General features: G+C 40.9%; 1 protein-coding gene across 5 annotated transcripts in view; it reads left to right on the forward strand.

The window, feature by feature from the left end:
* Positions 1-27,666, forward strand: part of PRKG1 (protein kinase cGMP-dependent 1) — a 1,462,571-nt gene that overhangs the window by 1,432,500 nt on the left and 2,405 nt on the right. For all 5 annotated transcript variants that reach the window (XM_082269170.1, XM_082269171.1, XM_082269168.1 and 2 more), the window contains 3 exons: positions 311-433; positions 21,278-21,340; positions 26,050-26,116. In XM_082269170.1, coding sequence (XP_082125296.1) covers positions 311-433; positions 21,278-21,340; positions 26,050-26,116 — 253 coding nt within the window. The remainder of the gene's footprint in view (positions 1-310; positions 434-21,277; positions 21,341-26,049; positions 26,117-27,666) is intronic.

A 27,666-nucleotide genomic window follows, 5' to 3' on the forward strand; every position in this document is an offset into this window, starting at 1 on the left:
GTAAAGGGTACATTTTATGTATTTTATCTGAGGGAAAATTTATAATCTAATATATTAATTTTTGACCAATGAAAGAGTTATTATTTATGATAAAGGGATGCAGCTTTTTTTTTTTTTTAATAGGAGTCTATTTTTTTTTTCTTTTCCTTGGTACATGGTCATTTGTGAATCCAAGTTTGCATTCTTAGTGGCATGAGATACCATTTTGTTTGGTATATTTACTTATTACAAAATACCTAACTGCACAAAATGTTGCGACAAATTACAAATTGTGTTAATATTAATTCTACCAATATACTTTTTTGTTCAGCCCACCATTCTCAGGTCCAGACCCTATGAAAACATATAACATAATACTAAGAGGAATCGACATGATTGAATTTCCAAAGAAGATTACCAAAAATGCTGCTAATTTAATAAAAAAACTATGCAGGTAAGCATTTCTGCACTTCTCGCATATTAAAGACTGCATTTAAACACATGTAATATCTTAAAGCCTTGCCAGTTGATTCTATATAAATGTATTAATCACCTGCTAAACATGACAAACTCTTTTCACCTTTAGAAATTAATTCACTGGTTATACCAACCATTTGCTAATATGATAGATTTGTGTACAATTGACAATTCTTATAAAGAAGATGATGTAGATATACTGTAAATAGATGTGTGTATATTGGAATACCAACAGTTATGATTACACACATACAAACAAAAACAATAGTAAACAAACACCACAACTTCAACTAGAACTGTATTGAAACAGGCACTTCTGTTGTAGACAGGGACCATAAATCCCATATATGTTTTAAACGGTGGCAGGCACAAAATGTACTGCATCATCACATTTGGATTAGTAACTTTTCTTTTACTTTTACATTCAGCTATAGAAATATTTAGTGTGATTTATCTGCAGAAGCGCACTGCCCTCTTATGGCTAAGTTAGTGTAATGTTAGCAGATAAACAGTGTGGCTAACGTCTATCTTAGCAAAGTATGTAGTATGCAAAGTATGTAGGTTTTCACAGTTTTGTATTGGCTCCCTCTAGATACTCTAGTTTTTCACTCACAATAGAGTTAAAGCAGTATTAAACCCAAAACCAAAAAAATATATTGCAGGTTACCAATCATTTAGATGCAAGAACAGAGACAGCAGGGCGTCAGGATAGAATGAACAAAAACACAATTGTTTGTGTAGCTCACTCACATGAATGTGAAGCAACAAGCAAACAGCAGTCTGGCAGGACTGATGATCAGCTGTAGACCCACACAGGCAAAAGCCTGCTGATGGTGGATGAAAAAGGGGCGTCTAAAGCCCTTGCTCTGACCATACTAAGGGAGCCATGACAGGTAGAGGAGGCAGGCTGCAAAGCATTTCTGAGGCCCCACCTCCTTTATTAAGCTGACCTGCCCCACAGAAAGTAGATAACAGGTGGGGATGGGCAGGGCCATCACATGGCACCTATCGGTAACAACCCAAATGAAGCCGCTGAGGGTCAACAAAGCCCAGCAAAGTACAAAAATATATGTAGAAAATGTAAAAAATAAAAGAATAATTTGCCGCCATGGCTAACAGAAGATAGACTTAGAACTAAACTAGAGAAACTTAACATAAATAAATCACCGGGACCGGATGGCTTGCACCCGAGGGTTCTTAAAGAGCTCAGCCAGGTGATTGCCAGACCCTTATTCTTGATCTTTAAGGATAGTTTACAGACGGGTATGGTGCCAGCTGATTGGAAAAAAGCCAACGTGGTACCAATATTTAAAAAGGGGCCGAGGTGTATCCCGGGGAACTATAGGCCGGTCAGCCTAACATCTGTAGTCTGCAAGATTTTGGAGGGGGTATTAAGGGACCATATACAAGACTTTAGTAATGAAAACTGTATTATTAGTAGCAATCAGCATGGATTTATGAAAAATCGTTCTTGCCAAACCAATCTATTAACCTTCTACGATGAAGTGAGCTGCCACCTAGATAAAGGTAAGCCTGTGGATGTGGTGTATCTGGACTTTGCAAAGGCCTTTGACACCGTTCCCCACAAACGCTTACTGTACAAACTAAGGAAGGTAGGTATGGACCATAAAGTGAGTACCTGGATAGAGAACTGGCTCCAGGGGAGAGTCCAGTGGGTGGTGATTAATGGGGAGTACTCGGATTGGGCGGGTGTGGAAAGTGGGGTCCCCCAGGGTTCGGTCCTGGGACCAATCCTGTTTAATTTATTCATAAATGATCTAGAGGAGGGGATATCTAGTACAATCTTGGTATTTGCAGATGATACTAAACTAGGCATGCCAATATCTTCTATGCAGGATGTGGAAACCTTACAAGCAGACCTGAACAAATTAACGGGGTGGGCAACTACATGGCAGATGAGGTTTAATGTTGAAAAATGTAAAGTAATGCACTTGGGGGCCAAAAACCAGAAAGCAAGCTACTCACTAGGGGGGGGGGGGGCCTCTGGGTGAGTCTAGGATGGAAAAAGACTTGGGGGTGCTGGTAGACAACAGGCCTGGCAGTGGCATGCAATGCCAAGCCGCTGCAAGTAAAGCCAACAGAATACTTGGATGTATAAAAAAGGGGATTCACTCCAGAAATAAAGAGATTATTCTCCCTCTCTACAAGACTCTGGTCCGGCCACATCTGGAGTATGCTGTCCAGTTCTGGGCACCGGTCCTCAGGAAGGATGTGCTGGAATTGGAAAGAGTCCAGAGAAGGGCAACAAAAATAATTAGGGGAATGGAGGACATCAGCTATGAGGAAAGGCTACAAGCACTGAACCTATTCTCTCTGGAGAAGAGACGATTGAGGGGGGATATGATATCAATGTACAAATACTGTACTGGCGACCCTGGCATAAGGAACAAACTATTCAGAGTAAGGGAATACAATAGGATGCGTGGCCACTCACTAAAACTAGAGGAAAGGCGGTTTAACCTTAAAATGCGTAAGGGGTTCTTCACTGTAAGAGCGGCAAGGATGTGGAATTCTCTTCCACAAGCAGTCGTATCAGCAGGGAGCATTGATAGTTTCAAAAAACTGTTAGATGGTCACCTTAGAGACCACAACATACAGGGGTATACAATGTACGGTTAAAAGCAAACACACACACATCATAGGTTGAACTGTATGGACTGTTGTCTTTTTTCAACCTCACTAACTATGTAACTATGTAATAATCAGTTAAGACAAAGAAAATAGAAAAAAACATTTAAGGAAAATAATGGAGCTAAAAACAGCAAAATCATCTGATTCATTGAGGCAAAAATATAGTAGAAGCAACTGTTACCTCATGGTATAACAAGTATATATAAAGAATATATATATATATATATATATATATATATATATATATATATATATGTAGTACCCTCCTAGGTAGGTAGGTGCTAGGCAAAAGCATCTATTGCTCCTGCTGCTTATCAGGGGAGCCTGATTTATTAGGTTGCCTGTCACATGTTTCCAGGTGTGATTCACTGGATCTGAGGGAGTGTCCCCACTGTATCCAATGAGGGAGCTTGTTGGACAGTGGAGGAAACCCAGCCAGTGACACATTGGCTTTTGTGGGAATCCCAGTGGGAGGACATTCTTGCAATGCATCCTGGGATTGCTCATATAAGCCGGGGGGACATGTGACAGGGTGTCTTTGGTTGGAAGCAGAGTCCCAGGAGGAGGAAGACGGCTGTCTCTCCTCCTGCTGTGTATGAGGAAGGTGGTCTTAGGCAGTCGACCTAGTCAACCAGGTGTGGAGCTGTGCTGCAGAGGATCCAGTGAAGTTGACGGTGGAGCTGCTGGCAGAGTCTCTCGGCAAAAACAGTGTCCGTGAGTACTAAAGGACTTGCCAAAGAGTCTGCCTAGGAAGGGGGACCACTCCAATGAAGTCAGGGGATAAAGGGGCCAGCTCACACAGACAGTTACAGTAAAGGGGGTGCCGTGTAGAGAACCCTGAAGAAGAGGGACAAAGGGGATACCAGGAAGGACCCTGAAGAGTGTTCTACAGTACAGTGCAGCTTATCTAAATACTTCTTCACTGAATAGTCAAGGTGAAGCAGCGGCCTTGCCGCATTCAGTTATTCAGCAGTCCCAGCAAATTGTGCATAGTTATTCAAGTTGGGGTATCCCACTAATCCCTTCTCCTATCCAAGTTCTCAAATAAAACTACAAAAAAACAAAACTCCTAGACTGTTTTCTGACTGAGCCAAGTACTTTGAACATGCTTTATTGGCAAGTTGTTGCTCAGGGGAATCCATAAGCAGCAGCTTCCAAGGGAGTAGTGCTAAATATATATATAACTATATATATATTTATATATATATATATATATATATATATAGTTATGCGTGTATATATGCATATGCATTTATCTAAACATACATATACAAATTTGCTTTGGCCACTGGAGCTGTAGTACACATGTATCTTATATGTGAAGGAGCTACACAATAAAATGTTTTTTTAATCCATTCTTAACCTGGCACCCTGCTGTTTCTTTTCTTGCATGCATACAAGAGATTCTTCCCAGGTCTAATCAGGAGCTGCTGATTATTTTATTTATTTCCCATCTATTTATTTCCCATATGCTGCTAATAAATTGGTTATCATAAGGACTTTTTCTCCTAATGTGACTCTAAACTGTTGTTGCTACTTGTATTGCATACAGGTTCTTTATATGTTACCAAACATTTGATGTGGTGGCTGCATCAACTTTCTCCTCTTTGGCTTGTTTTCTCTCTGTTTTCACCTGGTGATCTGGCCAGTACATCTATTGTATTAGTGAGACATAACTCTGGAGGAATGAGAACAGGAGGCACAGCAGACAACAGCATTTTCAGACTGGGCAGGGATAGTATTAAATGTATTAGTATATTTAATTTCACAAAAAAATTTAAACCAAACTCTAGCTCACACAGTATAATCCGTTACAGCAAACAGTATTTTTTTACCTCTGAAGTTAAGATTTTGCATGAATAAAGAAAAGGTGATAATTTTAATCACCCCAGCAAGTGTTAAGTGTTTTTTCTCATCTATGTAAACTGATACATTCTACTGGAGAGCTTGAGCTTGTGTAATACAACAGGCTTACTGGCTGGGTCACTAAATGAAAGTAGAAGAAAGAAACCCTAAAACAGGAAACTGATACAGCCATCACATCTAAGGATTGGTAAACTGCAGTATAATAAATGTTTGCTTTTGGGTTTAATACCACTTTAACTGGTATGTGGCTTTAGTATGTGTCTGTATGTGCATAAGTGATGAAAGAGCATCGGAAATTCTTTAACTAACTAGTGATTTGTAAACCTTAGAATTAAAATAAACAGACAGATGTTATGAAGGTAAAACAAACCTTAAAGCCTAAAACCCAGTTTTGAAATGTTAGCATTTGTTAGTAAAGCTACATATTTTTGCTACTACTCAGCGTATTCAGGTTATTTGTGCCTTGTGTTTATCAGGGCTAACTGGGCCTTCATTTAACATGCATGGGAACACCACATATGTGTGCAATATTTGTTGTTTGATCCCATAGTAGGGTATAGAATAAATAGTACACATTTTGCCTTCAGAGCGGGCAATTATTCCAATTTCAATTTTTAGGTACCATATATCCATTACAAATACTTTGCAGTGTGAAACTGTGCTATACACCACACAATACAACACTGAGAAATATAAAAACTTTTATTAATTTTTTTTCATCTTACCTTAAACACTGGCACTCGCACAAACTGACAAGGCATGCACTCTACACATCACAAACTGCCACAATAATATATAACATCTTTTTTTATTGTACCTGAAGAACACAGATACTGACACTAACACTGGCACAGAAATGAAAGCTATTACAAACACTAACAACGCACATAGGAATACTCTCACGCTGCACCCTTACGCTACTATAGTAATAATTATAAAACTCTGTGGGGAGGTCCCTAGAAGAACTTAAAGTCCTTGCCCTGGTGAAAGATTAAATCACCAGCTCATACCTAGGTTCACGTTATTCACCTTTCTGATAGATTGCTCAGGCCATGAGCTTCTTGGAGACCCTGTTTCTGGCTGATGATCCAATGCAACTGATGGCTCAGAAGACTGACTTTCAGCATGCCAACCAAGAGTGTAATATGAGGTTTCTGCAGGGCCTTTCTGCCCACCTCAACAATGTAAGCTACTATTACCCCTGATCTTTCTTCTCCACCTCTATCATCTACAGCCACTGCATCCTCTATGGCAGCTGGTGCCTCCAGTCTTCATTTCCTTACACCACTTCATTTTTCTGGTGACCCCAAGGCATGCCATGGGTTTATTAAGCAGTGCTCTATTCACTTTGAACTTTTGGCAAACAATTCCCCTAGTGACTGCACTAAGGTAGCCTATATGATTTCACTTGTCTGGCGATTTTACTAGTCTCACCTCCTTCTGAGGACTTTGCCTTTACGTGGCAGTGCCTATCCCTTGTCTATCTCAAAAATGCATGCCATGTCAGAGTATAGCCAAGAAAATCTGCAGAAAGGATTTATCAAAAAATCCAATTCACTCACTAGAGCAGTTTTTTTAATTGTAGAGAAAAAAGATTGCTCACTCTGACCTGCCATCTCATTCAAATAAATATCCCCCAACTCACATTTTAGAAGTGTTCCAACAGATCCTGGGGGTATTCAGAACTCCGATTTTTCTAAGTTGAATCCCCAAGGGGGATTAGGAAGGTGATGAGTTAAAGATGACCTTCAACACTTCAAATTATGCAACACCCAGAATGTTTTCCAAAATTTTGTCAACAAGGTCTGACTTCTTGTATACTGGTGTTATAGTATAGCTAGATCATATTATGTTCTCCCCAGACTTGTGCACCCATTGTTTTCATGTGAAAACAGTCCTATAGTTGCTTTGAGACAAAAACTATGATAAATTGGAGAAATGCCTTTTCGAAAAAACTCAGGTATCATTCCTTGGCTACGTTGTCACAGGTCTTCTTATGGATTGGCTCCAGTATTTAGGACTAAGGGTGACCCAAAACGTTTGGAATTTAGCAAATGCCATCTCCAATTTATTAATGACTATTCTACTTTGGAGGCCTCTTTATATTCCTTACCAAAAGAAACACAAAGCCAAAAAGTCTGGACCTCTGAAGCTAATAATGCCTTTTACAGTCTCAAAGCTATCTTTCTCTCCAACTTCATTCTCCAGCATCCTGATATTACTTTTTTCCTTGGAGGTTGATTGTTCATGCACTGTTATAGGAACTCATGGTTCAAACCCTGAGCATTTTTCTCAAAACAAATATTGGATGCTGAGAGAAACAACAACCGCAGAGACTTGGAGCTCATGGCTACTAAACTTCCCGTCAAGAATAATGACATCTATTGGGTGGTTCCCTACATCACATAATTCTATAAACCGATCACAAAAACCTTCAATATCTGCATATTATGGGCACTGTTCTTCACTATGTTTAATTTAAAAAAGACCTTTATGCCAGGTTCCAAAAAAAAAAAACACAAGCTGATGATCTGTCCACATTCTATAACGTTGTTAACTTGGAAAAAGCGTTGGGTGAACAGTTTGGGCCAAACATTGCACAGTCAATATGTTGCTAAGAAGTGTGGCCGGGAACCCTGCCGGCGTGCCCTTAACAGCGAATGAGTCATTAGCTGTCAGCTGCCTCTGACAACTGAAAGAAAAAAAAAATATTGCTGGCAATACAAAAAGAAAACTGCATGGGGCCCCCCCTCAGTCCATTCCAAGCTCTTATCTGAGAATGTGCCCCCCTCCTGAACCATACAAGGCCCATCATGTGGGGATGCGTGCTCTGCCCTCCCACCACAAAGCACCTTGTCCCCATGTTGATTGGCCTCTTCCCAACAACCCTGGGTGGTGGTTGTGGGGGTCTGCAGGCAGGGGGCTTATCGGAATCGGAAAGGGCCCCCCATGTAAATTAGTATGGGGCACATTGTACCCCTAGTTATTTACCAAAAAACTGTCAAAAATAAATAAAAACACTACAAGGGTATTTGAAAAGTCCTTTATTAAAATAAATAAAAAATTATGTAGATCCATTGTCAATCATGACGCCCGCCACACCACCAGACCCACCATACCCAAAAAAAAGAAATAAAAAAACGATCTGCACTCGTGGAAGGCAGACTGCCGAATGTCTCCTCCGCCGTCAGACAGTTCTTAAATAGGTAATGAGCGGGGCCACCTGACGACATCACCTGGTGGCCCTGCCCCCTTTGTGATGTCACTGATCCAGCATACACTGGTTAGTGATGTCACGAGGGGGCAGGGCCACCAGGTGATTGAGGGCATGTGGACTGTAATAGTTCAGGAGGGGGGGAGCTCACTCGCGCCCCCCTTTCCTGGCCTGCCATCTCATCTGGTAAGGGTCTGGTATGGATTTTGGGGGGACCCCACAACATTTTTTCTTTTTTTTTTATAGCTGGGTGTCGGCATTTGCAATCACAAGTCAATTTACAAGTGATTTTCTTTAGGAATTAAATGTTTGCTGCAGCGTGTTCTATACATGGTATAGATGCACCACTTTACAGGCAGACTAAGAGGGCCCCCCATGCAGTATAGCCAAAGCTCGTGTGACTGTACTTCTACGGATCACAGGAATGCAATTCATTTTGCACTCATTTGACCCATTCTCAGCAGTCTGCTCTCTGCTGACATCACAAAAGTCGGTCCAGGCACCGCATATTCGCGACAATAGAGTCTGGATTCTCGGGGAACTGTGAGAATGGAGTGATTGGCTGGGTAAGTATTAATCTCTCTTTTAAAGGAATTTTTCATTTTTGTTGTTTCACTTTATGCATCAATAAAATCAATGCGCTTTTGAAAACTTAAAAAAAAATATATATATATATATATATGTATATGCATTGATACATGTCTCCCAGGGCAGTGCATGGACCCCCATACTCTTTTTATAGCCAATTACTTGCATATACGCATTCAAAATGGGGACTTTAGATTTCTCATGTTCAGTTCCCATAGACTTCAACGAAGTTCGTGGTTCGGTCCGAACTCTTCCCCTGTTCAAGTGTTCTGCTGCAAACTGAAAAGGGAGGTGTTCGGGCCATCTCTACTTGGAGAGTTACCTCAAACCAGAACCTATTAATCCACTCTGGCTATTACTTTTCTCCTGCACTCCCAGGAAAGATGTTTTTTGCACACAATCTTTGTCCCAATCTCAAGGATGTCAAAGTGTTCAATGTTATGTTTGATTGTATGCCATGTGTGTCATCTATTTCCACCCTGGCTGGATTACCCCTTCCTCTGCTCATTCCAGATAAACTTTGGTGCTGTATTTCCATTGAATTTTATCACAGATCTCTTTTCCTCAGCAGACCCCACTGCCATCTGGGTAGAATATAGCCATTCACCAAATCATCCTTTTTTATGGCTTCCTTGCCCACTTTTATTCCAAGAAAACTCAGTTCTGACAAAAAAAATTGCCCTCTATGCCAACTGTCACCTAGCTGGGCACATTCCTGCCTGTCATCACTTTTTATGCTAGCTAAAGGGGACCTTTGGTTCTTGCCTCAACAGATGACATTTTCTGTTTCCCTCTTCTACGCTGTCCAGGGTTCCGAAAAGACATATCCATTTTTTTTCTGTGTATGCTTCCACAAGTGTCTTTTATTTGGGGTTACACTAGTCCCCTTTTTCTCTTGTTATTTCCTGGAATTTCCTAAACTCCCTTTCTTTCCTCACTTTCAATTTTGGCACCAAACTTTAGCAGTCATCCTTCTATACAATTTTTCATTCCCGTCTCTCTATCTATATTTATCTTCTTGTGCCGGCTGCAGTGGAATCTCAACAATCCTTTAAGTTCCATCTGGGCAGAAATTTCCAAAAACCAACTGGCGTCTTTGAAGTACCAAAGAGCTGTGGAATGCCATAGGGGTCCTAGACTCCTGCCAGGTGACAGGGTCTGGCTTTCTACTGCACACATTTGCCTTTAGGTACCCTTGATATAAATATCTCCTTGGCTCAATGGCCTCCTTTCCATCATTTGTCAAATGAAGCCAGTTGCCAACAAGCTTTGCCTGACTACTTATCTGAAAATCCCAAACTCGTTCAACATTTAATTTCTTATACTACAGTATTTGTCATCAATAGGATCTTCTATTCTTCACCGTATCCTTCTTCTATAATTAATATTATGGACCAGTATGAAATTAAATCAGCTTAGATAGCAAATATACCTGGGGGAGGCTCCATTACTTGGTTGACTGGAAAGGCTTAAATCCATGGTTCGGTACCTGAGCTTCTCTTCCAACTGTGCCCAAGCCCCTTTCCTGTACATGTGTTTTCAACCAATTTCACCCTTGGATTGACTTCCCTTTTTCTGAGCTTGGCTACCTGTTTGGATTCACTTGTCTGCAGCCTGCCCTAACCTAGCCCGTGTTCTGGTATTCCTTTGCCTTGGGGGCTCCCAAACCATCTGCTTCCAGAATTCTGAAAAGGATACACCAAAGTATTGACCCTAGGGAATTTAACCCACGTTGATTTGCCCATCACTACTTGAGACCTCTGTAAATTACACTATAGATGTGCAGTACATCTAGGTCTTGGTATGAGCCCCACCTATTACTGGATAATGAAGGAACAATAACACACTCAAAATATCATCACTCTTTCCACTCTTTTTATGAAGCTTTTAATGTTCAAATGACAGTGTTACGCCCTTGGAACACTAAAGCTCTAGCTTACAGTGACAACCAAATTTACCATTAGACAGTAGTGGCTTAGAGGTGTCTTTTCCCTGTATAGTTTTTACAGTAGCTACATGTTTCCATCTTCTGAAGAAATACAGAACTTTAATATAAGCTTATTTATATATTCTGGGGAATTAACAAAGAATGTGTGTGTAATCTCAGGTGTAGGCAATCTAAAGGGGCTCTGGAGTCAGTCACAGGCACCTCAGGACTGGAGGGACTCTGAAGGCACTCACATTAGGCAAATCAAGGCTGTGGATTTATCGGGGTACCTCTTTTTGTTTACTCTGGGACTTCTGATTCTCCCACTTGATTGTGGAATTCCATTGTACCAATTTCTTTCTGAGATTTCTTATGGGACCTTGGGTCAGTCACACTGCTTGGAATCTAAGAGGACTCTCTTTCTGATATAAGATTTCACATGCACTCTTTTTGAGCCATTTCTGGTGCCCCCAGTATTGAAAGAGTAAGTGGTCAGCCTTCACACTCCTCCCCCTTTACCTCTGGTGGAGCCTTGATAGCAGGAAACGGCAGAATCTTCTCCTTTTGATTTTAACTGATGCGTTTCTTCATAGCATGAATTACACCCACTAGGAGAAATACATTTGACAACCACTCACCCCTGAAGAAGATTCTAAAGCATATATTTTGAAACACATTGGGTACTTCTTCCTTCATTATGTAATAGTTGACAGAGCTATGTGGTTTCCTGGTGTAATTATGTATAGCATCTAATATGAACGCATTGACAATTGTTTTAATCTTTCATATAATTTTAGGATGTATCAATAAACGTTATAGATATTATTTATATACTTTTTTCCTCATTAAAATCCCACTTAAAGGGTTGGTCTACAGTAGTTGAATAGGAATGTGGGCACTCTCTCCAAACAACAAATTCTTCACGTTTACAGGTTTCCACCAGGTGTGACTGACAGCTCACGTTGCTTTCTCTGCCCATGCAGTGATTACGCTACATGAGCAGAGACTACAGTGTTAACACACCTCCTACTCCCTTCTGCTCTGAGCTGAGCAGGTTATGGGTGGGGGGGTGTGGACAGAGAGTTCATAACATGAAGCTCAAGGTCCTCTCTTCTCTGTGCTGTGTCTGTCATAAACACAGCAGGACAGAGAACTGATCACTCCCAATTAACAAAAGGGGCTTGCACCTTTCTTGCTAATTGAGAGCAGCAGCGGCTCCAATATGCTCACAACGCTGTTTGCTTATTTTCCCATTGTCTTTTAACCACTTGCCGCCCGGGCCATAGCTGAATGATGGCTACAGCGTGGTCGGCTTATTCTGGGAGGGCGTACCATGATGTCCTCCCAGAATTGCGCTTCCCTCGCGCCCCCTGGGGCGCGCACACGGAAGTCTCTGTGCTCACCGGGTTACATCACAGATCAATGACAGTGGCCCTTATGGCTTATCCATTCCACATCTGTGCTCATCCGTGCAACATCAATGCCACGTCAGTGCTCATTTGTGCCATATTCATGCCACGTCAGTGCTCATCTGTGCCATATTCATGCCACGTCAGTGGTTATCTGTGGCACATCCATGCCACGTCAGTGGTCATCTGTGCCACATCCATGCCACGTCAGTGGTTATCTGTTCCTCATCCATACCATGTCAGTGGTCATCTGTTCCTCATCCATGCCATGTCAGTGCTCATCCATGCCGCATCAGTGCTCATCCATGCCACATCCATGCCACATCATTGCTCATCCATGCCACGTCAGTGCTCATCTGTGTCACACCCGTGCCACGTCAGTGCTCATCTGTGCCACGTCAGTGCTCATCCGTGCCACATTCATGCCACCTCAGTGATCCTCCGTGCCACATTCATGCCACATCAGTACTCATCTGTGCTACATCCTTGCCACATCAGTGCTACATCCTTGCCACATCAGTGCTCATCCGTGCCACATCAGTGCTCATCCGTGCAACATCCATGCCACATCAGTGCTCATCCATGCCACATCAGTGCTCATCCATGGCACAACATTGCTCATCCATGTCACATCCATGCCCATCCGTGCTACATCAGTGCCCTACAGTGCCTCACAAAATTGTAATGGAAAGTCAGGAAATGACAGTGCTCCCTGCATGTTGGGCCTCTGTATGTGGTCAGACTGTGTAAAAGTGTTACACGTGGTATTGCCAAACTCAGGAGGAGTAGCAGAATGTATTTTGGGGTGTCATTTTTGCTATGTACATGGAAAAAATTACATGTTGAAAAGACGCATTACGCCTCCTAGATTATGTGCTGGGGTGTTTGCTTTACAAAATGGGGTTTATTTGTGTGCGTTTCCATTGTCCTGGTACTCCAGGGCCTTCAAAAGTGTGATAGGTTGTCAGGAAATTATATGTGCAATTTGTGCTCCTAGAACACCTGGAGGTGCTACTTGGATGTTGGACCTCTGTATGTGGTCAGGCTGTGCAAAAGTCCCACACATGTGGTATTGCCATACTCATGAGGAGTAGCAGAATGTATTTTGGGGTGTAGTTGCAAGTATGCTAATAAAGTGTGTGAGTGTAACGCTCCTTGCGTTTCTTATAAGGTGTGGATTTTCAGCTGCAGAAGTAGTTCCACGTCAGTAGTCATGTAGGAGATATGCTGAGATACCAATCCCAACCTCAATGACTCATCATGTATGGAAGGTCTTATTTCAGCAAGTAAATACACACAGTAATTAAGCTGGTTCCTAGTGTGACTTTATATACATGTGGTAAGACAATGATAAAGGTCTTAGGGATAGGTTTGAGTGGAAGTGGTAGGTGACAGACACTTGAGGTGAGACAGTGCAGATGGATGCAGGAAGGGTTAGCGATCATGTATGATAACAGATGACAGAGTAGCAGGTGCATACAGGAGAGATCAACCCAGTGCAGAAAATAGTAGCAGTAGCCTCAAGAGCTAGCAATCTAGTTATGCAGATGTAAAAGACAGTCCTTGCTATGCAGAGCTAAATAGTGTAAGCCTAGTACAAGTCTATAGAGATTTCCCCTGTGGGGTACTTAGCACTAATAGCGATAGCCGAAGGATCGCTCAGGAGATGCGGATGATCCAGTAGCAGGATGCAGGGATCAGCGCAGCGAGGTTCGTCAGCGAGGAGAGCTTGCAAGCATGGAAGCTTCAAGCAAGATTAGTATCCAGGTACTGGTGTTTGAACGAACACATGTGAGTGAGAACCGACGCCCTAAATAGCCATCTAGTCCGGCGCTGGGTGATGACAGCTTCAGCCTTAAAGGGAAACACACCTATATGTGTTTCTTCTGTCTAGGTAGATGGAAATCACCCGGAATAAATGTGATAGGAGGCACTGAGAGTGCCAGAACCTTACATTACCCCCCCCTTAAGGCCGGCTCCGGAAGGCCTCTAAGGCTGGTTGTTGATATAAGAATCACATGAGACTGGTTGCCGATGCGAAAATCGGAAGGAAAAAAAAAATTTCTCTTTTTTTTTTTTTTGTTGCCGATATGAGAATCGGAATGAGACTGGTCTCCGATGCGAGAATCGGATCCCTTGTTGCCGATATAAAAATCGGATCAGGTTGGTAACCGATGAGAATCGGATCACTTGTTGTTAGGGTGTCTGCTACATGGACCCCTCACTAGAATCGGACGCATAACCATCCGAAGTAATCCTAGTAGACCTAGCAACCAATGCTTCTTCAAACATCCTCAGATCCTTCCTACATACCACCGTGCCATTAGAAGCACATACGCAGTCAGGTGCAAGAATCTCTGTATTTTCATCGGAAGCCAGAAATATGCTTGCAAAAATAGAAGTATCCTCAGGAGGTGGTACAGGAGGGTTTTTTGAACGTGGTATAAAGTTCACTGGAGTTGAAGGAATATCTATTCCAATATTTGTTAATTTCTGGGTGTCCTTCACTGATATAGAACGGGGACAGGGCTGGCAACAGCCTTGATAATTTCCAGGCTGTTTTTCAGGGAAGACCCTTCGGATTCGCCTGGCCTCCATTGGGAGAGCCTTAGGCCTATGGGGTCTGGTTGGGCAGAATGTAATGAAATGTCCCCCTTCACCACAATAAAAACAAAGGCCACAGATTCTCCTGTGATCTCTTTTTTCTTGTGAGGACAACCTAGCATGTATGGCACCAATCTCCATAGGCTCCTCATCCATCTCTGTAGGATCAGGGTCCAAATGGGATGTGTCAGAGTGACAAGGTCGACTGTTTGAGGCAGGCTCGGACCATGACCAGGCAGGATCACCATATCTACTAGGTCTCCTTTTTTCCTTAGGTAGCCGGGGTCTGTGGTTACCTGGAGCGGGTTTAGGAGTGGGGTCAATAGCTGAATTCTGAGAAGAACTGGATAATGGCATTTCCATTTTTTCAGACTTCCTTTCTCGTAGTCTTCTATCTATGGTGATACTGAGTTGTATCAATGTATCCAGGGTTTTTGGCATCTCTGCTCGGGCGAGCTCGTCCTTGACGGCTTCTGATAGACCAAGCCTAAATTGGGTTTTCAGAGATGCATCATTCCATCCTGAATCAAGGGTCCATCTCTTGAATTCTGCGACAAAGTCTTCTACAGGCCTTTTTCCTTGTTTCAAGGATCTTAACTGAAGATCGGCAGTACTCTGCCTATTGGGGTCATCATATAGGCTAGTGAGCTCTGCCAGGAATAAGGCATAGGAGTTGAGAAGCTGGTCGTTTTTTTCAAAAAGAGAATCTGCCCAGGCTCGAGGATCGCCTGATAGGTAAGAAATAATAGTACAAACCTTAATGTGATCAGTAAGGTAGGTACGAGGTTTTAGCAAAAAAAGTAACTCACATGCGTTTTTAAATTCGCGAAATTTTTTGCGATCGCCTGTAAATACCAAAGGGGGATTTATCTTGGGTTCAGGAGACTGTGCAGAGGTAAGTTGTGTCAGTCTAATTACCTGCTGCGACAGAGCCTGATTGTCGTTTTTCAATTCAGCAAGTGCGTGTATTAACGCAGATACCTGCTGTTTTAATTGTGTCACCTGAGTGGCTACTTCTGCTGAATCCATTTTTTGGGTTCGTTCAATCTGTAACGCTCCTTGCGTTTCTTATAAGGTGTGGATTTTCAGCTGCAGAAGTAGTTCCACGTCAGTAGTCATGTAGGAGATATGCTGAGATACCAATCCCAACCTCAATGACTCATCATGTATGGAAGGTCTTATTTCAGCAAGTAAATACACACAGTAATTAAGCTGGTTCCTAGTGTGACTTTATATACATGTGGTAAGACAATGATAAAGGTCTTAGGGATAGGTTTGAGTGGAAGTGGTAGGTGACAGACACTTGAGGTGAGACAGTGCAGATGGATGCAGGAAGGGTTAGCGATCATGTATGATAACAGATGACAGAGTAGCAGGTGCATACAGGAGAGATCAACCCAGTGCAGAAAATAGTAGCAGTAGCCTCAAGAGCTAGCAATCTAGTTATGCAGATGTAAAAGACAGTCCTTGCTATGCAGAGCTAAATAGTGTAAGCCTAGTACAAGTCTATAGAGATTTCCCCTGTGGGGTACTTAGCACTAATAGCGATAGCCGAAGGATCGCTCAGGAGATGCGGATGATCCAGTAGCAGGATGCAGGGATCAGCACAGAGAGGTTCGTCAGCGAGGAGAGCTTGCAAGCATGGAAGCTTCAAGCAAGATTAGTATCCAGGTACTGGTGTTTGAACGAACACATGTGAGTGAGAACCGACGCCCTAAATAGCCATCTAGTCCGGCGCTGGGTGATGACAGCTTCAGCCTTAAAGGGAAACACACCTATATGTGTTTCTTCTGTCTAGGTAGATGGAAATCACCCGGAATAAATGTGATAGGAGGCACTGAGAGTGCCAGAACCTTACAGTGAGAAATAACTTTGTAATATGACCATTTTGTGAAAAAAAATCTTAATTTTGCAAAGAATTGTGGAAAAAAATTACAACTACAAAAACTCACCATGCCTCTTACTAAGTACATTGAAATGTCTACTTTCCAAAAAGGGGTCATTTGGAGGATATTTGTATTTTACTGGCTTGTAATGGGCCATAAACACTATAAGATTTTCTGAAGACTTTTTCCTTCAGATTTACCTTTTCTATGTAATGCAAGGGCCTGCCAGATTGCATACAAATTGAAAGTGTTTAGATTTGACCTCATATTATATGGTTTTGGTAAGTCTGAAGGAAAAAGTCTTCAGAAAATCTTATAATGTGTATGGCCCATTAGGGTCTCAAGAAAAGAGATAGGCCGTCAGTACATCAGGTGTGATCAATTTTCAATGATTGGCTCTATAGCTTGTAGACTCTATAACCTTCACAAAGACCAAAAAATGTTATTTGGGTTATTTTTACTAAAGATATGTAGCAGTATAAATTGTGGCCAAAATTTATGAAGAAAAATTACTAAATTTGCAAAATTTTAAAACCAAAATGAAGAAAAATGCATTTTTTTTTACAAAATTTTCGGTCTTTTTTAATTTATAGCACAAAAAATAAAAAAAAAACAATGATGATTAAATACCGGTCAAAGAAAGCTCTGTTTGTGTGAAAAAAAGGATGAAAATTTCATATGGGTACAGTGTTGCATGACTGATTAATTGTCATTCAAAATGTGAGAGCACTGAAAGCTGAAAATTGGTCTGGTTAGGAAGGGGGTTTAAGTGTCCAGTGGGTAAGTGGTTAATATACTAAACCAGTTTGGGATTAGTAAAGCAAAAAAAAGTTGTTTTTAGCAGAGAGTTGTCCCCTTGGGCCCAAAGGTTGTATGTCTACAGGCTCCAGTGATGGAAATCTGATCCTTCTGACAATGCTTCTCCTCTCATTATTAGGATTCTGTACAGGGTATTAGTTGAAGCTAATATCAAAAGAGATTCAGGTACTTTTGTTGACTTTATGTATACATACAATTTTTTTAACAATTTTTTTAACAATATTTTTAAAATTAATTAGGGGCTGAATAAAATGTTAGCATTTATAATTCAATAGAATTCAGCCTAAATGAACGCGCCTGCTCAAAAATATTTCATTAACTTAAGAGATTAATATGAGGGATGAGCTGATGGTTCGGTCCGAACTTAGGCTGTTCAGATGTTTGGGCAAATGCTGAAAGTTTATCCCTTTCAGTCTGAGCACTGCATCACATATAGAAGCCATATATCTACCACATCTATATATGACAGCTTCTCGAGGTACTTGTTGCTAAGGAAGCCTCGGATGCTTGCTCCAATGGCATTTCCAAGAACCATTGACAATATTGAGAATCTCTATTCATTTTAAACAAAGGGCCTGGGATAGCAATGACATTACTGGCCATCTTTTGGCAATGACACTGACCAAATATGGCCTTGGCTATATTTGGCCAAAGATGTACCTATTCTTGCCTCTTCCCTTATTTAGCTAATGACCACTTTGGGAGTGGTTATTCAACTAGTGGTACCATCGGGATTAATTGTGTGCAGGGGGGTGGTGATTGATGATGGATTTACTAGGAGGGGTGTTTTTTGGAGCGTTTTTTTTTTTTTTTTTAAATTAAAGGACCGGTTATTCATTTAGGTGTCTATTTCAAGGTTACAACTTTTTTTGTTTAACAAATAGGGGTACTATGTATGCCATAGTCATTTACATGGGGGTGGGGGTGGGGACTGTATCGGGGGGCACTCTTTTTCGAACTCTCAGATTCTGATGTAGTCCACAGATCCCCATAACCACCTGGTATGGGTTGTGAGGAAGAGGCCTTTGTCTTTGTCAATTTGGGGACTTTGCCAAGGGGTTCTCCCACTGGCAAATCACCCCCCATGTTGAGGATATGTGGCCTGGTATGTACATTGGTGGGGGCTCTACACAATTTTCCTTGCTGTAGGATGTGCTACAACAAAAAGTAGTTTTACAAAGAAAAAAAAAAACAATACATTTTAAATGGCTGGCAATTGACATTTCCCCTTGGAGAGGTCTGTTTTTTTTTTAAAAAACATTTTAACATAAAAATTTATTTACAGCATTAGAAATGAATACCATATGTGTAAAAAGAACAGACTTACCAACTAACCAGTACTTGCTAAATAAATACCACAGTTAAAACTGAGACCCCCCTTAACTTAATAAATGGGTCTATTAGGCTTTTTAAATACCAGGAGCATGATTTTATTTTCCTGATTTTATTTAATTTAGCACCTCGCACATTTTCCTTTATACAGTGGGTACGGAAAGTATTCAGACCCCCTTAAATTTTTCACTCTTTGTTATATTGCAGCCATTTGCTAAAATCATTTAAGTTCATTCTTCTTCCTCATGAATGTACACATAGCACCCCATACTGACAGAAAAACACAGAATTGTTGACATTGTTGCAGATTTATTAAAAAAGAAAAACTGAAATATCACATGGTCCTAAGTATTCAGACCCTTTGCTCAGTATTTAGTAGAAGCCCCCTTTTGATCTAATACAGCCAGGAGTCTTTTTGGGAAAGATGCAACAAGTCTTTCACACCTGGATTTGGGGATCCTCTGCCATTCCTCCTTGCAGATCCTCTCCAGTTCTGTCAGGTTGGATGGTAAACGTTGGTGGACAGCCATTTTTAGGTCTCTCCAGAGATGCTCAATTAGGTTTAAGTCAGGGCTCTGGCTGGGCCATTCAAGAACAGTCACGGAGTTGTTGTGAAGCCACTCCTTTGTTATTTTAGCTGTGTGCTTAGGGTCATTGTCTTGTTGGAAGGTAAACCTTCGGCCCAGTCTGAGGTCAAGAGCACTCTGGAGAAGGTTTTTGTCCAGGATATCCCTGTACTTGGCCACATTCATCTTTCCCTCGATTGCAACCAGTCGTCCTGTCCCTGCAGCTGAAAAACACCCCCACAGCATGATGCTGCCACCACCATGCTTCACTGTTGGGACTGTATTGGACAGGTGATGAGCAGTGCCTGGTTTTCTCCACACATACCGCTTAGAATTAAGGCCAAAAAGTTCTATTTTGGTCTCATCAGACCGGAGAATCTTATTTCTCACCATCTTGGAGTCCTTCAGGTGTTTTTTAGCAAACTCCATGCGGGCTTTCATGTGTCTTACACTGAGGAGAGGCTCCCGTCGCGGGCCACTCTGTCATAAAGCCCCGACTGGTGGAGGGCTGCAGTGATGGTTGACTTTCTACAACCTTCTCCCATCTCCTGACTGCATCTCTGGAGCTCAGCCACAGTGATCTTTGGGTTCTTCTTTACCTCTCTCACCAAGGCTCTTCTCCCCCGATAGCTCAGTTTGGCCGGACGGCCAGCTCTAGGAAGGGTTCTGGTCGTCCCAAACGTCTTCCATTTGAGGATTATGGAGGCCACTGTGCTCTTAGGAACCTTAAGTGCAGCAGAAATCTTTTTGTAACCTTGGCCAGATCTGTGCCTTGCCACAATTCTGTCTCTGAGCTCTTCAGGCAGTTCCTTTGACCTCATGATTCTCATTTGCTCTGACATGCATTGTGATCTGGAAGGTCTTATATAGACATGTGTGTGGCTTTCCTAATCAAGTCCAATCAGTATAATCAAACACAGCTGGACTCAAATGAAGGTGTAGAACCATCTCAAGGATGATCAGAAGAAATGGAAAGCACCTGAGTTAAATATATGAGTGTCACAGCAAAGGGTCTGAATACTTAGGACCATGTGATATTTCAGTTTTTCTTTTTTAATAAATCTGCAACAATGTCAACAATTCTGTGTTTTTCTGTCAGTATGGGGTGCTATGTGTACATTCATGAGGAAGAAGAATGAACTTAAATGATGTTAGCAAATGGCTGCAATATAACAAAGAGTGAAAAATTTAAGGGGGTCTGAATACTTTCCGTACCCACTGTATAAAGTCAAAAAACATGATGTCCCATAACAATTTATTAATGAAAAAAAAAGCCATAAAAAGTATTTCACTTTCACTGGTTTCCTACCTGGAACTGGGAATCCAAATAATATTTATGTATCGGAGACAGGCTCCACCAGTATTTCCTACTGATTGTGAATGAGTACGCTATGTGGGATGACATCACAGCTCCCAATGACAGCTGTCAAAGTAATTTGCCAGTAATGTTAAAACATTTTTTCTTTGTAAATATCAGATCTGCTGTAGCAATTTCTATACATCAGAGAGTGACGGCCCTTCAACAGCAGGAATAGGACACCCCCAGTCACGTTATTTAAAGGAATTGGACATTTTTCATGTTTCACTTTTAGCATGTAAAAAAAAAATCTCTATTCCTGGCTCAATTAATTAATTTTTTTTGCATTGGTACATACAGTATGTTCCATCACTCAATGTTATTTTTCGACATCTATTGCCTATTAGTCCAAAAAATTAGCATTTTTAAATTGACAGAGTTGGCTTCTATTGATTTTAGTGGGTTTTGGGTTTGGCCCCGAACTTCTCTGAAGTTTGCTGAACCCTGAACGAACCGAAAACCAGGGCAGTTTGGCTCATCACTAATGAACATTACTTGATATTTAAGGAGTATCGATTTAATGGCTATGATTTTTATAATGCATTTTTTTTCAAACATAAATTGCTTTTATAGTTAATGAAACATTTTTTATCATTACCAGGGACAATCCGTCAGAAAGGTTAGGAAACTTGAAAAATGGAGTGAAAGACATCCAAAAGCACAAGTAAGTACAGTAATTGGAAAAATGGCGCACATGAAAATATTCTTAAATAGAAAATGTTTAATAAAAATGGAAAGGGAACAATGTAGAGAATGTCTAGTCAAAGCAATTTTAAACATGTAATTATGATGTAGGACCAGCAAAGAATTGTGTGTTCCCAAGACCCAAAATAAATAACTAATAAAGTCTAATTTAATAATTTTCCTGATTTTAAGCCTTCGTGTTCTGAGTAGATAGCATTCTGTCCCCAATTGACCCCTGCCCCCTTCTTGATGGGCAGAAATATTTGAATTTTAATAGGGCATAGATAGAAAATGTGTAATTATGGCCAAAACAGACAAGTTGCACAATGAACAGTTACCATAATTCCATCATATGCTGTTGTTGATTTACAGTATATGAAATAGCTTCTGTGGGCAAATGACAATTACTACACTTATCCTTCTGTACAGTCCACTGACGGTTACAAATTAGACCATTACTCTAATTTTAAGTAAGAAAAAACCTGCACTGAAAGAAAAATGTCTTTTACTAGTTGCCTAGCTGCAATACTTTGAGTCACTGATCAGGAACAAACATTTAGCAATTGTCAGAAAATCTAACCTGGATATTAGTTCCAAGTCAGTGACTCAAAAACTAGTGAAGCCAATGGACCAAGATATCATCCAGTTAAATGGCATTTGCAGAAGGAGGTTAGCTTACGTATTACTCTAAGAACATATTTCATGTTTTAAAAGAGCTTAAAATTTAGGAATATGCTCATATAACAAGTGTAAACACACATACACTAGTCAAACGTTTTAGAATATTCCCATTTTTCCAGTTTTTAATTAAATCTGTGCAGGTAAACACCTCTGAATATTTGAAATAATGCATAGGGCATATAAACAATTCTGAAATAAGAGCCAAACACTGTCACTCACTGTGATAGAAGTCCCCACAAATGCTCGACAGGATTTAAGTCTAGAGACTATGCTGGCCATTCAATTGTTTAAAGCCAGCCATCTTTTTCTTTTACTTTAATGTAGCTTTGCCATAGCTTGGGAGTACATTTTAAATAATTATCTTGCTATAGGATGAGCCCCAGACAAACTAGGGTGGACCATAGGGTAATGTAAAGATCTGATAGGCCTTTTGGTTCAGGATGTCCATCTCTCTGTCACATTTCTGACTCAGGATCCAGAAAAAAGTCCCAAGATCGTCATGCTTCCTTCATGTCTTACAGTTGGTGCTAAACATTGAGAAACCATCATTTTGCCTACTTGATGGCATAAAAAACCACCATGTGTGATAACTTTCCCATAAGACCTTCTTTCAGACTAGTAGTTCACTGGTGGTTGTTCCTGTCCCAGGCACGTCTCCTTTTCTTATTTTACAATTCTAGCAACAGCTTTCTTACTGCCATTTGTCTTTTAGAAATTAAAACACAAGGTCCTTACTTTGAGTACTGTTTAGTTAAGCTGTTGGCATGTGAGGTGCCTATCACAAAAGTTGTTCACTCTCTTGGCTCTTTTGTGGCTTTGGCGTTCTGCCAGGCCTTCCCTACAGTTTACAAGAGTCTTTTAATGGTCAGGGAAATAGTATGGTTCAGCATTCATGCAAAAGTCACAAATAACACCTATAAGGTTTGTAAAATGTAGATAAAATGTGGGGGGGACGTTACATTCATGCTGCAAAAGTCAAAAATAAAAACTGACGTTTCACACATAATACCTGTTAAGTTTGTAATATTTGTGACTTTTTATGTAAATGCAGAGACATTTGCAAATCTGATTTAATAGACCCCCTATGGCTTATTTGGTATATTTTTTAAAGTAAAACCCTACACTTTAAAGGTTATATCTCCAAAATGTATTGTTTACCTCTGTCAGTTTATTACCTACCTTTGTACTATTTCAGGGTATAGGGCAGGGGTATTGAATTAAAATTCATGCAGGTCCAAATAGTAAAAATGTTTTTCAGCAGAGGTCCAAATAGCATTTTTGTGCTATGACTCTGAATATTTACATCACCGCCCAGGTGTGCGGGGGGCTTTAAAAATGCAGCTGCATACAAACTATATGGTGCATCTTTACTATGCAATTTCCATGTGCGGTACCTGCGCACCTTGTATTTCACTGCATTTAGGAGCCAATGGTACCCCTGCACATTTTCCGTGCAGCACCTCATTTTGTGTGCAGCTGCTTGTCCAACTGCCCATCTTCCTCACCACAGCACTGCACCCTTCACATATCATCCCCACAGCATTGCCCCTTTCACATCTCCCCCACAATACTGTCCCCCCCTGACATATCACCCCCAAAGCACTGCCCCTTTCACATACCCCCCCCCACAACATTGTCCCCCTTCACATGTCACCCCCACAGCACTGCCCCTTTCACATCCCCCCACATCACTGCCCCCTTTACATCCCCCTAACAGCACTGCCCCTTCACATCCCCCACACAACACTGCCCCTCCTCACATCCCCCGCACAACACTGTCCCCCCTTTCACATCCCCCCACAGCACTGCCCCTTCACATTCCCCCACAACATTGTCCCCCTTCACATGTCACCCCCCCAGCACTGCCCCCTTCACATCCCCCCCAGCACTGCCCCCTTCCCCTTCACATCCCCCCACAGCACTGGCCCCTTCACATCTCCCCCCAGCACTGCTCCCTTCACATCCCCCCCAGCACTGCTCCCTTCACATCCCCCCCAGCACTGCCCCCTTTACATCCCCCCACAGCCCTGCCCCATCTACATCATCCCCACAGCACTGCTGAGCAGAAGCTCAGCCCGGACGCTGACCGTGGGCTGCCATTGACTGGTAGTGTTGGTGCGTGTGATATATATAGTTTATATATAGTATATATATATATATATGTGTATATATATATATATATATATATATATATATACACATACACACACATACATACATATACTTACACACACGCACACTTTCTGTATAAAGGCCATAGGCTTATTTAGCACACCCAAGAAAGCAGACAACGTGTCATTTTAATAACTTTGTGCCAAGAAATACATCTCTCTAATCTGCAATATGTTGGGAAAATATTCCTGTCTGACAAACTTCTACAAGTCAATATACATGCACTGTGGAAAATGATTTAATCTCAGGGCTAGTCTGATCCTACTAGGAAACACACAGAATTATGTTCCATAAAATACGTTTTTCTGGCGTCATACAAACCCCTTAATCATTCAAATGCACTTTCCTTTTACATATTTATTTTGTGTCAATTATATAAAATCATCAAGACGTAATTTTAGAAAATACAGAAGATGATATGCTATTCAGACATTGCATTAAAACATACTGGATTCATACATACTCAGAATTTATTAAAAGGCCAGTAAATGTAAATTACAAGTTGATTTCAATAACAGAACTATGATAACATATTGGATATCAGACTGAAGACAGATGAAGCTAAAATCTGTATCCTGAGCCATCACTCTGTCTAGTAACGCTGTTGGAGAATGCATGTACTTTCCCACAGAAGATTTTGATTCTGCCCTCCTCAGTCCCCCTAATATCTACCTGAGCCCCATCTCCATCCAGCAATGTTGCACCAGAGACTCAGCTGTCCGGGATTCTTCCTCCTGATTGGCTGAGACACACAGCAAGCCCCATTGACTCCAACTGCTGTCAAAGTCAGTGAGCCAATGAGGAGAGAGAGGGGATGGGGCTGAGCCACGGCTCCATTTCTGAATGGAATTAAGTTATGCGATTAAGGAAACATGGACTTTATCGGCACAAGGGTATGATAAAAAAATAAACATTTTATTGTTGTACAATAAAAAACAGAAAAATTGCTTGTAAGCAACAATATTCCAGCACTCTCTGAGTGTTCTAGCTCAAAAACTCCACTATTAATATGCACCTGTGGTTACCACACCGACAGATCCCTGCAAAGGACAGCTATATCCACCTGTCTTCTCTGATGGATCCTCCTGATGTGGAATACATTGCAGATAATTGTTTAATCAACTTTTTACTTGTCTGTTTATAGATTAATTTTATTGTAATTTCTGTTATACTTACCTACAATCACAGAACTGGTGGCATATTGTTGCCTTACAGGCGATTTCTCTGTTTTTAATTGTACAACAATAAAATGTTTATTTTTTATCATATCCTTGTGCTGATAAAGTCCATGTTTCCTTAATGGCATAACTTAGTTCCATTAAAAGGATGTGGCACGTATTGACCATTTAAATACACTCAGAAAACCACCATCTGGTAGTGCATATTCTCTGATTGAATCCATTTCTGAATGGACACACAGAGCAGCAGCTTGGCTTGGGTGCCACCATAGCAAGCTGCTTCTTGTGGGTGGAATTGGTGGGAGGGAGGGGCCAGGAGTGCCAGCAAGGAACCCGAGAAGAGGAGGATCTGGGCCTCTCTGCGTAGAACCACTGCACAGAGTAGGTGATAGTAGGCATACCGTGAGTGAGAGTAGGCATACCATGTTTGTTATTTTTAAATATAAAGAGAAATACTTTAGTATTACTTTAAGCCTCCATATATTTGTATTATTTTGTACACTGCAACTTTTTGAGTAACCTGTATCTCATCAGCGTATTCTGAGTTTTATTTTGATTTGATTATGTAACAGCTAAAAGGTAATGTTAGCTATTTTGAATATGAATAAGCTGTATGCTTTGTCTTTCTTTAAATATGATTACTTTTTTGTCTTTCTAGATGGTTTGAAGGCTTTAATTGGGAAGGTTTAAGGAAAGGTACATTGACACCTCCTATTATACCAAGTGTAAGTTTTTTTTTCCCATTCTTACTTACTGCTGCTTCTAAATACTGTATTTTCTGGCGTATAAGACTTTTGAACCTCAAAAAAATCCCCCAAAAATGGGGGGTCATCTTATACGCCGAGTATAGTATCTCCAAGGTAACCTAAGTATAAGTATTACCGGTAGATGAAAATTAGGGGGGTCGTCTTATACGCCCAGTCGTCTTATACGCCGTCTTGTACACAGAGAACTGTTTTTCCAATTCTGTTCCACCAGTACTTTTTTTCCAGAAATCTACACAAGCAAAGAGTGGACCTTGCACTAAAAGGTTACATCAGACTCCCATGACAAAACAATGCCATGAAAGCTGTAAGAAAATGAACTAAACCATCCATCCTCTTTCTACTCACAGTACCTATGCAAGATCAATGTCATGATTCTTCTGGTAAGATCGGGGTAAATGATCAGGATTCCAAATCTTGTGAAAAGACACGCCTGCACAGGATTTGGTATTCTCAGGATTCTCTTGCCAAAAGTGTCATGATGTTGCTGTGTCCAGTGCTGAAGCAGGGTGGAAATTCAGTATATTTTATAACTTTTCCCCTCAAGTTTTTTTTTATTTTACAGCTATCAGGCAGCCTTTTGATGTGATATAGGGCAAACCTAGTTCAGTGCAGCAAACAAACAATAGTTTAACATATTTATTTTCAGTATATACTGGGACAAGTAATGAAAACAAAATAATTGAATGATTGCCATGTGACCAAATAAGCAGATATTCCTTATTATTCCAGTCTAAAATTAGAGTTGTATGGAATATGGTGTTGTATCAGACATGTGAAATATAAAAGTATCCAGCACACATAGCTTTCTAGCCATGGTCTGCCTTAATTGATTTCAGTATATTCCTAGAGCTCCACCTGCTGACTAGTTAGAAGACTACAACATGATGACTAGCTTTGAGGCCGAGTATAAGAAATGCTTGGTGAGAAAAAGGAATGTGTACCAGGGCATCCTTCTGGCTAAGATTTTATGGCCTTAACATCAACAAATTGCCATCTAGGATGGTTGATCAATTGACACACTACCTTCAGCTACACAACCCAACTTGCCCTGTTTCCTGTTTGACTGACCTTATACAGTCTATTTTTCTGGCTGGTGGGGATTGATGAAGTTTATGGTTTCAACAACTGCTATAATTTTACCAATTTTGTTTTTCCCAGTGTGCTCCTACTAATAAATTGTCACTTCATGACCTGTATTTTCTGTTTAAGTATGAGGGTTCCTTTGTTATTATTGTGCCTGTTATTGTATTTTCCTGATAATGACACCTTTCACTGACTAGCAAATAGGGAAATCTACAGGACAGGCTATGTAATCATGGTAATGTAGCTATTCTAGCCTTGTCTCTGTTAAGCTGGGTATACACAGATTGAAATTTGTTTAGTTCAGCAGGGACCAGCCAAATTTTGATCTGTGTGTAGCCCTCCCTGTCCAATAGAAGCCGATAATTAGACCTGAAACATGAACTGTTTGATAACATTCTATGAAAACATATGGTACATACTTTTTC

Source organism: Pelophylax lessonae (assembly GCF_965119305.1).
Source record: "Pelophylax lessonae genome assembly, chromosome: 9".
Classification (NCBI taxonomy): Eukaryota; Metazoa; Chordata; class Amphibia; order Anura; family Ranidae; genus Pelophylax; species Pelophylax lessonae.